We start from the raw sequence: 14,264 nt of genomic DNA on the forward strand, positions 1-14,264 counted from the left end.
GCCACAAAAAAATTCAGCCCCCCTACACCATTCATCCTAGGCCTATGATTTTTGGTCTGCATATGGATCATCATCAGAGCTACAAAAAAGCCTCTTGGACTCATGCCAAAATCCCCACAGGAAGTCCACCAGCTTCGCCCAAATTTCAAAATAAGGCCTCTTTTTGGACAATTGTTCACTGAAAACTGATGTAACTTTGGGGGAGATCATTCTATGGTTTTCAACGCGTTATGGCAAGACACCAGTATCACACTGAACATGCCCACATGAAAACAGCTCATCATGGCGCCCTCTACTGCCAACAGGAAGTGATGCAAATGGGTCATTTCTGCATTTTTCTTTGTGTGTTGACCCTAACATGCTCTGATTTTGACCAAAAGTCCTTAATATCTGTCCCTGCGTTGACATGTTTCATTAACAGACACCCCAGTGGCCATGTAGGCCATTTTCATCCTTCGCCATTGGTCAGGAAGTGGGTCATTTTTGTGTTATTCTTACTGTGTTCAACCTATAATGCTCTGATTTTGACCTGAATTCCTCAATATCTTTGGGCCAGTGGCCATGGCGGACATTTTGATCCTTCGCCTCAGACAGAAAGTGCATCATTTCTGTATATATCTTACTGTCTTGAACCTATCATGCTCTGATTTTCACCTGAACTCATCGTTAACAGATGCTCCAGTGGCCATGGCGGCCATTTTGATCTTTCACCATAAGACAGGAAGTGGGTGTAACTCTCATATGAAACACCCGATTGCCTTCAAATTTTACTTGTACGATCAGGGTCTGCCTCTCTACAAATTTTAATGTTAATTTCATGGATTTGCTGTAGTGCCCCCTACTGTAAGATGCAATTACATCTAAAAAATAACAAATCCAATCTTTTTTCAATTTTACATGATAAATAGTCCTTCTCTCATCCCCCCCATATCAACATCCACCTCTGACATACTGCCACCTACTGTTAAGTGGCAGTACTACCTCATGTACAAAGTGCACCTTGCTGATTGTTTTTTTTTTAACGTAAGGGCACTCAAAGGAGGATCTCTGTTGTCTCTCTGCAGTGCTGCAGCTCACTGCACGGGTTTGCCTACACCCCACTATAACAACACAGGGTCGGATGGCCCACGACCCGACGTGAGCCGGGGTACGAGAGCCCTTCGGTGCTGCTTGCAGCCCTAGTTTACAGTTATTTCTGGAAAGTTAATGGACTTGGGGAACATCTTGTTGAGTTTTCTGCTGCTTAAAGTTATGCTTAAAAACAGGAATTTTAGAGTACACAAGCTTTACCTTCCTGAAGAGTCACAGAGTCATTCAGCGTCCAGGCCCCGTGATTTGTTGTTCATCCAGCGTTCATCTCCAGACGGTTGATAGAATAATCTCATATCACCGTCTAAGTTAGAGCTGCTTGTAATCTTTAAAAAATCAAAGACTTTAGCAGAAATCAAACTAAACCCCATCAAATCTATCGTTTATATTATATTCCAATATTTATTTGTGCTGACACTACTACTGCGATGATCGCATGCAGCCGTTAATTTTAACATTAAGCAGAATAAGGCAACGTTACACAGAGTTTCATCAGACCGTCACATTATGTTCTGTGTGAAATTGATGTTACACAGAGGTCTATGCTGTAGCATGCCAAAGCTATCTGAAGGGAAATCCTCTGGTTATGTGACCTTGAATGAACTACCTATCAGCAGGCTCTGAAGATGGCAGAGCCCACCAATCAGCCGTAGGATTCATCTATATTCTAACTAAAGACGTCCCTAAATGAACAGAAAGTCAGACTCACTTTGGGTTTGTTGTTCTCAGCTCTGTGCTCACACTGGTGACATTTATGTGTTGCTCAGAGGCTCAAACATGTTTGTTTTTCATGGTAAATAGTTATTTTTTAAGGAGACCTAGCAAGCTTTTAACCTTGCAAAGCAGATGGATACGCCCATCTCCTTATTTTTCACTGGCGAATCCATCTTTAAAGCTCCTGTCTGAATGGTTTGGGCCCAGTTAGAAAGTGACAGGACCAATCAGTGATGAGGGGTGGTATTCTCAGGCGTGGTAGAGTCGTGACGTAAGTGAGGAGCAACAGGCTGGTGCTGTTATGGTGGAAGAGCTCAGCCTGGACGCTGCTAAAGCGACAGTTTTATCAGAACTTGACGACATTTCTTGGTTAAAAGAAGAACAAAGAACAGCAGTGAGTTGTTTTAAAAAAAAACGACAAAAGTCGAGTACTGACACGTCTACAGGTTCACGTTATTCCTCGGTAGCTGCGCACGCACACCTCAATAGCGGCTACATCACGTGTTTTGTTGCTCTGATTGGCCCGTAGAGATGTGACAGAACATTCATCCAACCATACTCTGAGTTTTTTGCCCAAATGCTCAGTGTTGCTCAACACTGAAGGTGTCAGGTTAGCAAACTTTACAAACCAAGAAGAACACTGTTGTTGGGTTAAAATCTTTGAAAATAAGGTTTAACTGAGCAGAGGCTGGTACAGCAGGGGTAGTGGAGGTTACCAGGCCTGTTGAAATAAAGTTCTCACAGTTCAAACTGTGGTGCATTTAAGGACCTCTGTTCAGTAAATATAAAGATCTGTCCTTCATATTCAGTATTATAGATAATAATTACAGTTCTTTGATCTTAAAAATGACAGAAAGCAAGGATGTCAAAGAGGAAGCTGCAGTAAATCTGAGGTTTTCTGTAATATTTCAGAGCTCTCTATATTGGTGATATGTTCAACTGTAATGCCTCAGTGTTGTATAATGGGGACATAATTTCCTGAACGTGAAGAATAACAGAGCGATAACAGCAGAGATAATAGAGCCTGTTGATTCTACTTTAGCCTAAGAACCAAGGCTGTGAAACCAGAAGAAAAACTAGAAGAAATGTGGCTTCTTATCTAGAGCTCCCGTGGTTGTGAAACACCTGTATCCCGTTCCCTGACGCTTCCTCACGACTCGTGTTGACAGGCTGAGGGTCACAACTTGACAGGCTGTAAGCTGTACTTCAGATAACCCAGGCTGTCCCAGCTTTATCGCCGGGGCTCGTGCCATTATCTGAATGTGGACGACTGTAAAGGAAAGGAAGAAATGGGAATCCGACAAGCAAGACAAGGTTTCATTTTGTATTGATTGCTCTCTCTGAAAACTTCCTCTGTTTGACGGATGGGGGGGTGAAAGCGAGCTCAGGGTTCCTATTACTGGTGTGACAGTGACATTGGCGGCCAAAGATAACAGCTGTCCAACTCCCAGAGGAAGTGTTTGAGGGCAGCCGATAAGGCAGATGTAAGAAAGGGAGAGTTCTGGAGCGTCTGGGTGTCATGAACGTTGTTTTTATGTGTGTGAATGTGAAAGAGAGGAGGAGGTGAGTCTGAGTCAGTCTGTAGTTACCCAGGATATGATGAGGTGGCAACAACTGTTGGCCTGGTTAGTAAAAGGTTAAACATGGGAGGGTTAAGTGCAACAATTCTGGTTCTTTGATTTCAAAAGCATCAGAACTTTCAGAAATAACCTGTTGAAGGGAAACCCTCCTCCTGTGGTGGATGAAGAGCAGAGTGTTTAGAGGAGATCAGACGTCTCCTGTTTCCTGCTTCCTTTGCTCCTGTTTCTGCTGATGTATTGTTGTTTTTGATGGTAGACACTTTTGCGCCGTGAGTGAAGTTATCCACTCAGCTGCTCACTCTCTGCCTGTGGTATGGGATGGTCAACTGTAAATGAGGAGGGTGTATTCTATCTCTGCATCTGTCTCTTCTGTCCATCATTGCTAAAGTCACCTGACTTACCCACATGTGTTTGCTGTGAGGTGGCCATCTTTCAGTATGAAAAGTACTTTGCACTGTGTAAATACTTAAAGATAAACAGTTTATACATGACATTTACCAAGTGAAAGGAAATAACACAATATTGTGTTAAAAGCACACTTTAATTAGAAAAGCAGTCGGAGAGCACAGACCTCCACCATCAGCCCTATCTCCCAATAGTAAGGAATCCTTCAAAAAATTCCTGGATCCAGACAGTGATCCAGATCACTCCAAAAATCGAATCATTTCTTCCTCATGCCATTTCTGACATTTCATTAAAATTTCATCAAAATCCATCCATAAATGTTGGAGTTATGTTACTAACAAACTAATAAACCCTGCCAATCACATAACCTCCTTGGCGTAGGTAACAAACAACACTGTGAGTGTTGAAAGTTCACACATGTAGGATAAACTTTCCAAAAACTCCTCAAAAGTGTAAATTTAACCTAAAAGAATTTATAAACTCAAGGATTGTGTTGACTTTAACACTAATTATTTTTTTGTGTACAGTGTCAGAAAAACTCAATGTTTAAAAATTTGTTAGATTAACACTGAGACTGTTAATCTAACAGTCGCAGTGTTAATCTAACAGTCGCAGTGTTAATCTAACAGTCTCTGTTTTAATCTAACAGTCGCAGTGTTAATCTAACAGTCTCTGTTTTAATCTAACACTCTCAGTGTTAATCTAACGCTCTCAGTGTTAATCTAACGCTCTCAGTGTTAATCTAACGCTCTCAGTGTTAATCTAACGCTCTCAGTGTTAATCTAACGCTCTCAGTGTTAATCTAACGCTCTCAGAGTTAATCTAACGCTCTCAGAGTTAATCTAACGCTCTCAGTGTTAATCTAACGCTCTCAGTGTTAATCTAACGCTCTCAGAGTTAATCTAACGCTCTCAGTGTTAATCTAACGCTCTCAGCGTTAATCTAACGCTCTCAGAGTTAATCTAACGCTCTCAGTGTTAATCTAACGCTCTCAGTGTTAATCTAACGCTCTCAGTGTTAATCTAACGCTCTCAGTGTTAATCTAACGCTCTCAGTGTTAATCTAACAGTCAGTGTTAATCTAACAGTCTCTGTTTTAATCTAACAGTCTCAGTGTTAATCTAACAGTCTCTGTTTTAATCTACCAGTCTCAGTGTTAGTCTAACAGTCTCTGTGTTAATCTAACAGTCTCAGTGTTAATCTAACAGTCTCAGTGTTAATCTAACAGTCTCAGTGTTAATCTAACAGTCTCAGTGTTAATCTAACAGTCTCAGTGTTAATCTAACAGTCTCAGTGTTAATCTAACAGTCTCAGTGTTAATCTAACAGTCTCAGTGTTAATCTAACAGTCTCAGTGTTAATCTAACAGTCTCAGTGTTAATCTAACAGTCTGTGTTAATCTAACAGTCTCTGTGTTAATCTAACAGTCTCTGTGTTAATCTAACAGTCTCAGTGTTAATCTAACAGTCTCAGTGTTAATCTAACAGTCTCAGTGTTAATCTAACAGTCTCAGTGTTAATCTAACAGTCTGTGTTAATCTAACAGTCTCTGTGTTAATCTAACAGTCTCAGTGTTAATCTAACAGTCTCAGTGTTAATCTAACAGTCTCAGTGTTAATCTAACAGTCTCAGTGTTAATCTAACAGTCTCAGTGTTAATCTAACAGTCTCTGTGTTAATCTAACAGTCTCAGTGTTAATCTAACAGTCTCAGTGTTAATCTAACAGTCTCAGTGTTAATCTAACAGTCTCAGTGTTAATCTAACAGTCTCAGTGTTAATCTAACAGTCTCAGTGTTAATCTAACAGTCTCAGTGTTAATCTAACAGTCTCTGTGTTAATCTAACAGTCTCAGTGTTAATCTAACAGTCTCAGTGTTAATCTAACAGTCTCTGTGTTAATCTAACAGTCTCAGTGTTAATCTAACAGTCTCAGTGTTAATCTAACAGTCTCAGTGTTAATCTAACAGTCTCTGTGTTAATCTAACAGTCTCAGTGTTAGTCTAACAGTCTCAGTGTTAATCTAACAGTCTCAGTGTTAATCTAACAGTCTCTGTGTTAATCTAACAGTCTCTGTGTTAATCTAACAGTCTCAGTGTTAATCTAACAGTCTCAGTGTTAGTCTTCAGTCTCAGTGTTAATCTAACAGTCTCAGTGTTAATCTAACAGTCTCAGTGTTAATCTAACAGTCTCAGTGTTAATCTAACAGTCTCAGTGTTAATCTAACAGTCTCAGTGTTAATCTAACAGTCTCAGTGTTAATCTAACAGTCTCTGTGTTAGTCTAACAGTCTCAGTGTTAATCTAACAGTCTCAGTGTTAATCTAACAGTCTCAGTGTTAATCTAACAGTCTCAGTGTTAATCTAACAGTCTCTGTGTTAATCTAACAGTCTCAGTGTTAATCTAACAGTCTCAGTGTTAATCTAACAGTCTCAGTGTTAATCTAACAGTCTCAGTGTTAATCTAACAGTCTCAGTGTTAATCTAACAGTCTCTGTGTTAGTCTAACAGTCTCTGTGTTAATCTAACAGTCTCAGTGTTAGTCTAACAGTCTCAGTGTTAATCTAACAGTCTCAGTGTTAATATAACACTCTCACTGTTATTATAACACTCAAAGTTTAAATCTAACAGTCTCAGTGTTAATCTAACAGTCTCTGTGTTAATCTAACAGTCTCAGTGTTAATCTAACAGTCTCAGTGTTAATCTAACAGTCTCAGTGTTAATCTAACAGTCTCAGTGTTAATCTAACAGTCTCAGTGTTAATCTAACAGTCTCAGTGTTAATCTAACAGTCTCTGTGTTAGTCTAACAGTCTCAGTGTTAATCTAACAGTCTCAGTGTTAATCTAACAGTCTCAGTGTTAATCTAACAGTCTCTGTGTTAATCTAACAGTCTCAGTGTTAATCTAACAGTCTCAGTGTTAATCTAACAGTCTCAGTGTTAATCTAACAGTCTCAGTGTTAATCTAACAGTCTCAGTGTTAATCTAACAGTCTCAGTGTTAATCTAACAGTCTCAGTGTTAGTCTAACAGTCTCTGTGTTAATCTAACAGTCTCAGTGTTAGTCTAACAGTCTCAGTGTTAATCTAACAGTCTCAGTGTTAATCTAACAGTCTCTGTGTTAATCTAACAGTCTCTGTGTTAATCTAACAGTCTCAGTGTTAATCTAACAGTCTCAGTGTTAGTCTTCAGTCTCAGTGTTAATCTAACAGTCTCAGTGTTAATCTAACAGTCTCAGTGTTAATCTAACAGTCTCTGTGTTAGTCTAACAGTCTCAGTGTTAATCTAACAGTCTCAGTGTTAATCTAACAGTCTCTGTGTTAATCTAACAGTCTCAGTGTTAATCTAACAGTCTCAGTGTTAATCTAACAGTCTCAGTGTTAATCTAACAGTCTCAGTGTTAGTCTAACAGTCTCAGTGTTAATCTAACAGTCTCAGTGTTAATCTAACAGTCTCAGTGTTAATCTAACAGTCTCTGTGTTAATCTAACAGTCTCAGTGTTAATCTAACAGTCTCAGTGTTAATCTAACAGTCTCAGTGTTAATCTAACAGTCTCAGTGTTAATCTAACAGTCTCAGTGTTAATCTAACAGTCTCAGTGTTAATCTAACAGTCTCAGTGTTAATCTAACAGTCTCTGTGTTAGTCTAACAGTCTCAGTGTTAATCTAACAGTCTCTGTGTTAATCTAACAGTCTCAGTGTTAATCTAACAGTCTCTGTGTTAATCTAACAGTCTCAGTGTTAATCTAACAGTCTCTGTGTTAATCTAACAGTCTCAGTGTTAATCTAACAGTCTCAGTGTTAATCTAACAGTCTCTGTGTTAATCTAACAGTCTCAGTGTTAGTCTAACAGTCTCAGTGTTAATCTAACAGTCTCAGTGTTAATCTAACAGTCTCTGTGTTAATCTAACAGTCTCTGTGTTAATCTAACAGTCTCAGTGTTAGTCTAACAGTCTCAGTGTTAATCTAACAGTCTCAGTGTTAATCTAACAGTCTCTGTGTTAATCTAACAGTCTCTGTGTTAATCTAACAGTCTCTGTGTTAATCTAACAGTCTCAGTGTTAGTCTTCAGTCTCAGTGTTAATCTAACAGTCTCTGTGTTAATCTAACAGTCTCAGTGTTAATCTAACAGTCTCAGTGTTAATCTAACAGTCTCAGTGTTAATCTAACAGTCGCAGTGTTAATCTAACAGTCTCAGTGTTAATCTAACAGTCGCAGTGTTAATCTAACAATCTCAGTGTTAATCTAACAGTCTCAGTGTTAATCTAACAGTCGCAGTCTTAATCTAACAGTCTCTGTTTTAATCTAACAGTCTCAGTGTTAATCTAACAGTCTCTGTGTTAATCTAACAGTCTCAGTGTTAATCTAACAGTCTCAGTGTTAATCTAACAGTCTCAGTGTTAATCTAACAGTCTCAGTGTTAATCTAACAGTCTCAGTGTTAATCTAACAGTCTCTGTGTTAATCTAACAGTCTCAGTGTTAATCTAACAGTCTCAGTGTTAATCTAACAGTCTCAGTGTTAATCTAACAGTCTCTGTGTTAATCTAACAGTCTCTGTGTTAATCTAACAGTCTCTGTGTTAGTCTAACAGTCTCTGTGTTAGTCTAACAGTCTCAGTGTTAGTCTAACAGTCTCTGTGTTAATCTAACAGTCTCAGTGTTAATCTAACAGTCTCAGTGTTAATCTAACAGTCTCAGTGTTAGTCTAACAGTCTCAGTGTTAATCTAACAGTCTCAGTGTTAATCTAACAGTCTCTGTGTTAATCTAACAGTCTCTGTGTTAATCTAACAGTCTCAGTGTTAATCTAACAGTCTCAGTGTTAATCTAACAGTCTCTGTGTTAATCTAACAGTCTCAGTGTTAATCTAACAGTCTCAGTGTTAATCTAACAGTCTCAGTGTTAATCTAACAGTCTCAGTGTTAATCTAACAGTCTCTGTGTTAATCTAACAGTCTCAGTGTTAATCTAACAGTCTCAGTGTTAATCTAACAGTCTCAGTGTTAATCTAACAGTCTCAGTGTTAATCTAACAGTCTCAGTGTTAATCTAACAGTCTCAGTGTTAATCTAACAGTCTCTGTGTTAATCTAACAGTCTCTGTGTTAATCTAACAGTCTCAGTTAGTCTAACAGTCTCAGTGTTAGTCTAACAGTCTCTGTGTTAATCTAACAGTCTCAGTGTTAATCTAACAGTCTCAGTGTTAATCTAACAGTCTCAGTGTTAATCTAACAGTCTCAGTGTTAATCTAACAGTCTCTGTGTTAATCTAACAGTCTCAGTGTTAGTCTAACAGTCTCAGTGTTAATCTAACAGTCTCAGTGTTAATCTAACAGTCTCTGTGTTAATCTAACAGTCTCTGTGTTAATCTAACAGTCTCTGTGTTAATCTAACAGTCTCAGTGTTAATCTAACAGTCTCAGTGTTAATCTAACAGTCTCTGTGTTAATCTAACAGTCTCAGTGTTAGTCTAACAGTCTCAGTGTTAATCTAACAGTCTCAGTGTTAATCTAACAGTCTCTGTGTTAATCTAACAGTCTCAGTGTTAATCTAACAGTCTCAGTGTTAATCTAACAGTCTCAGTGTTAATCTAACAGTCTCAGTGTTAATCTAACAGTCTCAGTGTTAATCTAACAGTCTCTGTGTTAGTCTAACAGTCTCAGTGTTAATCTAACAGTCTCTGTGTTAATCTAACAGTCTCAGTGTTAATCTAACAGTCTCAGTGTTAATCTAACAGTCTCAGTGTTAATCTAACAGTCTCAGTGTTAATCTAACAGTCTCAGTGTTAATCTAACAGTCTCTGTGTTAATCTAACAGTCTCAGTGTTAATCTAACAGTCTCAGTGTTAGTCTAACAGTCTCAGTGTTAATCTAACAGTCTCAGTGTTAATCTAACAGTCTCAGTGTTAATCTAACAGTCTCAGTGTTAATCTAACAGTCTCAGTGTTAATCTAACAGTCTCTGTGTTAATCTAACAGTCTCAGTGTTAATCTAACAGTCTCAGTGTTAGTCTAACAGTCTCAGTGTTAATCTAACAGTCTCAGTGTTAATCTAACAGTCTCTGTGTTAATCTAACAGTCTCAGTGTTAATCTAACAGTCTCAGTGTTAATCTAACAGTCTCAGTGTTAATCTAACAGTCTCTGTGTTAGTCTAACAGTCTCAGTGTTAATCTAACAGTCTCAGTGTTAATCTAACAGTCTCAGTGTTAATCTAACAGTCTCTGTGTTAGTCTAACAGTCTCAGTGTTAATCTAACAGTCTCAGTGTTAATCTAACAGTCTCAGTGTTAATCTAACAGTCTCAGTGTTAATCTAACAGTCTCAGTGTTAATCTAACAGTCTCAGTGTTAATCTAACAGTCTCAGTGTTAATCTAACAGTCTCAGTGTTAATCTAACAGTCTCAGTGTTAGTCTAACAGTCTCTGTGTTAATCTAACAGTCTCAGTGTTAGTCTAACAGTCTCAGTTAATCTAACAGTCTCTGTGTTAATCTAACAGTCTCTGTGTTAATCTAACAGTCTCAGTGTTAATCTAACAGTCTCAGTGTTAGTCTAACAGTCTCAGTGTTAATCTAACAGTCTCAGTGTTAATCTAACAGTCTCTGTGTTAATCTAACAGTCTCAGTGTTAATCTAACAGTCTCAGTGTTAATCTAACAGTCTCTGTGTTAATCTAACAGTCTCAGTGTTAGTCTAACAGTCTCAGTGTTAATCTAACAGTCTCAGTGTTAATCTAACAGTCTCAGTGTTAATCTAACAGTCTCAGTGTTAATCTAACAGTCTCTGTGTTAATCTAACAGTCTCAGTGTTAATCTAACAGTCTCAGTGTTAATCTAACAGTCTCAGTGTTAATCTAACAGTCTCAGTGTTAATCTAACAGTCTCAGTGTTAATCTAACAGTCTCAGTGTTAATCTAACAGTCTCAGTGTTAATCTAACAGTCTCAGTGTTAATCTAACAGTCTCAGTGTTAATCTAACAGTCTCAGTGTTAATCTAACAGTCTCTGTGTTAGTCTAACAGTCTCTGTGTTAGTCTAACAGTCTCAGTGTTAGTCTAACAGTCTCTGTGTTAATCTAACAGTCTCAGTGTTAATCTAACAGTCTCTGTGTTAATCTAACAGTCTCTGTGTTAATCTAACAGTCTCTGTGTTAATCTAACAGTCTCAGTGTTAGTCTTCAGTCTCAGTGTTAATCTAACAGTCTCTGTGTTAATCTAACAGTCTCAGTGTTAATCTAACAGTCTCAGTGTTAATCTAACAGTCTCAGTGTTAATCTAACAGTCTCAGTGTTAATCTAACAGTCTCAGTGTTAATCTAACAGTCTCAGTGTTAGTCTAACAGTCTCAGGGTTAATCTAACAGTCTCAGTGTTAATCTAACAGTCTCTGTGTTAATCTAACAGTCTCAGTGTTAGTCTAACAGTCTCAGTGTTAATCTAACAGTCTCAGTGTTAATCTAACAGTCTCTGTGTTAATCTAACAGTCTCTGTGTTAATCTAACAGTCTCTGTGTTAATCTAACAGTCTCAGTGTTAGTCTTCAGTCTCAGTGTTAATCTAACAGTCTCTGTGTTAATCTAACAGTCTCAGTGTTAATCTAACAGTCTCAGTGTTAATCTAACAGTCTCAGTGTTAATCTAACAGTCTCAGTGTTAATCTAACAGTCTCAGTGTTAATCTAACAGTCTCTGTGTTAGTCTAACAGTCTCAGTGTTAATCTAACAGTCTCAGTGTTAATCTAACAGTCTCAGTGTTAATCTAACAGTCTCTGTGTTAGTCTAACAGTCTCAGTGTTAATCTAACAGTCTCTGTGTTAATCTAACAGTCTCAGTGTTAATCTAACAGTCTCAGTGTTAATCTAACAGTCTCAGTGTTAATCTAACAGTCTCAGTGTTAATCTAACAGTCTCTGTGTTAGTCTAACAGTCTCTGTGTTAGTCTAACAGTCTCAGTGTTAGTCTAACAGTCTCAGTGTTAATCTAACAGTCTCAGTGTTAATCTAACAGTCTCTGTGTTAATCTAACAGTCTCTGTGTTAATCTAACAGTCTCTGTGTTAATCTAACAGTCTCAGTGTTAGTCTTCAGTCTCAGTGTTAATCTAACAGTCTCTGTGTTAATCTAACAGTCTCAGTGTTAATCTAACAGTCTCAGTGTTAATCTAACAGTCTCAGTGTTAATCTAACAGTCTCAGTGTTAATCTAACAGTCTCAGTGTTAATCTAACAGTCTCTGTGTTAGTCTAACAGTCTCAGTGTTAATCTAACAGTCTCAGTGTTAATCTAACAGTCTCAGTGTTAATCTAACAGTCTCTGTGTTAGTCTAACAGTCTCAGTGTTAATCTAACAGTCTCTGTGTTAATCTAACAGTCTCAGTGTTAATCTAACAGTCTCAGTGTTAATCTAACAGTCTCAGTGTTAATCTAACAGTCTCAGTGTTAATCTAACAGTCTCTGTGTTAGTCTAACAGTCTCTGTGTTAGTCTAACAGTCTCAGTGTTAGTCTAACAGTCTCTGTGTTAATCTAACAGTCTCAGTGTTAATCTAACAGTCTCAGTGTTAATCTAACAGTCTCTGTGTTAATCTAACAGTCTCAGTGTTAATCTAACAGTCTCAGTGTTAATCTAACAGTCTCTGTGTTAGTCTAACAGTCTCAGTGTTAATCTAACAGTCTCAGTGTTAATCTAACAGTCTCAGTGTTAATCTAACAGTCTCAGTGTTAATCTAACAGTCTCAGTGTTAATCTAACAGTCTCAGTGTTAATCTAACAGTCTCAGTGTTAATCTAACAGTCTCAGTGTTAATCTAACAGTCTCTGTGTTAGTCTAACAGTCTCTGTGTTAGTCTAACAGTCTCAGTGTTAGTCTAACAGTCTCTGTGTTAATCTAACAGTCTCAGTGTTAATCTAACAGTCTCAGTGTTAATCTAACAGTCTCTGTGTTAATCTAACAGTCTCAGTGTTAATCTAACAGTCTCAGTGTTAATCTAACAGTCTCTGTGTTAGTCTAACAGTCTCTGTGTTAGTCTAACAGTCTCAGTGTTAGTCTAACAGTCTCTGTGTTAATCTAACAGTCTCAGTGTTAATCTAACAGTCTCTGTGTTAGTCTAACAGTCTCAGTGTTAGTCTAACAGTCTCAGTGTTAATCTAACAGTCTCAGTGTTAATCTAACAGTCTCAGTGTTAATCTAACAGTCTCAGTGTTAATCTAACAGTCTCAGTGTTAGTCTAACAGTCTCAGTGTTAATCTAACAGTCTCAGTGTTAATCTAACAGTCTCAGTGTTAATCTAACAGTCTCAGTGTTAATCTAACAGTCTCAGTGTTAGTCTAACAGTCTCTGTGTTAGTCTAACAGTCTCAGTGTTAATCTAACAGTCTCTGTGTTAATCTAACAGTCTCAGTGTTAATCTAACAGTCTCAGTGTTAATCTAACGGTCTCAGTGTTAATCTAACAGTCTCAGTGTTAATCTAACAGTCTCAGTGTTAATCTAACAGTCTCTGTGTTAGTCTAACAGTCTCTGTGTTAGTCTAACAGTCTCAGTGTTAGTCTAACAGTCTCTGTGTTAGTCTAACAGTCTCTGTGTTAATCTAACAGTCTCATTAACATTACAGTATCACTGCAGTGATTTAAACCTTCTGTTATTTTGGGTGACCAGGTGTTGGCAGACTCTTTCTGGTCTTTCGTCAGCTCTGATTGGCTGATCGTCTTGTTTAACATATACAGTAAATCTTGTCGGTTTCTCCCTCTCAGTGCAGATGTTTTACCCTCATGTTCCTACCCAGTGACAGACAGATTTCCTAGAGTGAGAGAGGTGAAACAGAGATTGTGTCACTGCTGTTCCCTCCATGAGTCCTGCTCTGTTTCCATACAGACTAATAAACTCTGGGTTCTCTGATATGTCTGTCTGAAGTAAAGAACAGATGAAATAAGAGACGCTCCTTCTCTGATCGGCTGATTTCTTCGCCTTAACCTATCATCTTTTCATCTTTTATTCTAACCTCCTCTTCCCATCTGACTCTGCCTCCTGCTTCATCTTCTCTTCTTTATCTCTGCTGCTGTTCCCGTAATCACTCCCTCCTTTTGGCTTTTATCTCCACTTCCTCAATATCCTTTTTACTGCCTCTGCCTCCTTCCTTCCTCTCCCCCTCCCCCTCCCCATCCCTCCCCCTCACTCTACCCTCCTTCCTGCCTTTCCTCCGTTCTTCCTTCCTTCCCCCCAGCCCCCATCCTTCTGCTTCTCATTCTTCTTTTCTTTGTTTTTAAATCAGACTGTGGTTGTAACCTCCTTTCCTTTCTCCTTAAATCCTTCCTCAGGTCTGCAGCCGGTGTTCTGGAGCCGGGACGATGTGGCCCAGTGGCTGCGGTGGGCTGAGAAGGAGTACGCCCTTCGGCCCATCACAAGCGGCTCTTTCCAGATGAACGGCAAAGCCCTGCTGCTGCTCACCAAGGAGGACTTCCGCTACCGATCCCCACACTCGGGTACCCCTTCAAGAAATTCTCAGAATACACTCACTGAG

General features: G+C 38.6%; 1 protein-coding gene across 1 annotated transcript in view; it reads left to right on the forward strand.

Annotated features, from left to right (window-relative positions):
• The window catches only part of LOC121505756 (transcription factor ETV6-like), a 60,903-nt gene that overhangs the window by 45,748 nt on the left and 891 nt on the right, over nucleotides 1-14,264 (forward strand). The window contains exon 3 of the mRNA XM_041781310.1: nucleotides 14,062-14,226. Coding sequence (XP_041637244.1) covers nucleotides 14,062-14,226 — 165 coding nt within the window. The remainder of the gene's footprint in view (nucleotides 1-14,061; nucleotides 14,227-14,264) is intronic.

The sequence above is a fragment of the Cheilinus undulatus genome, linkage group 23, assembly GCF_018320785.1.
Source record: "Cheilinus undulatus linkage group 23, ASM1832078v1, whole genome shotgun sequence".
Taxonomy (NCBI): Eukaryota; Metazoa; Chordata; class Actinopteri; order Labriformes; family Labridae; genus Cheilinus; species Cheilinus undulatus.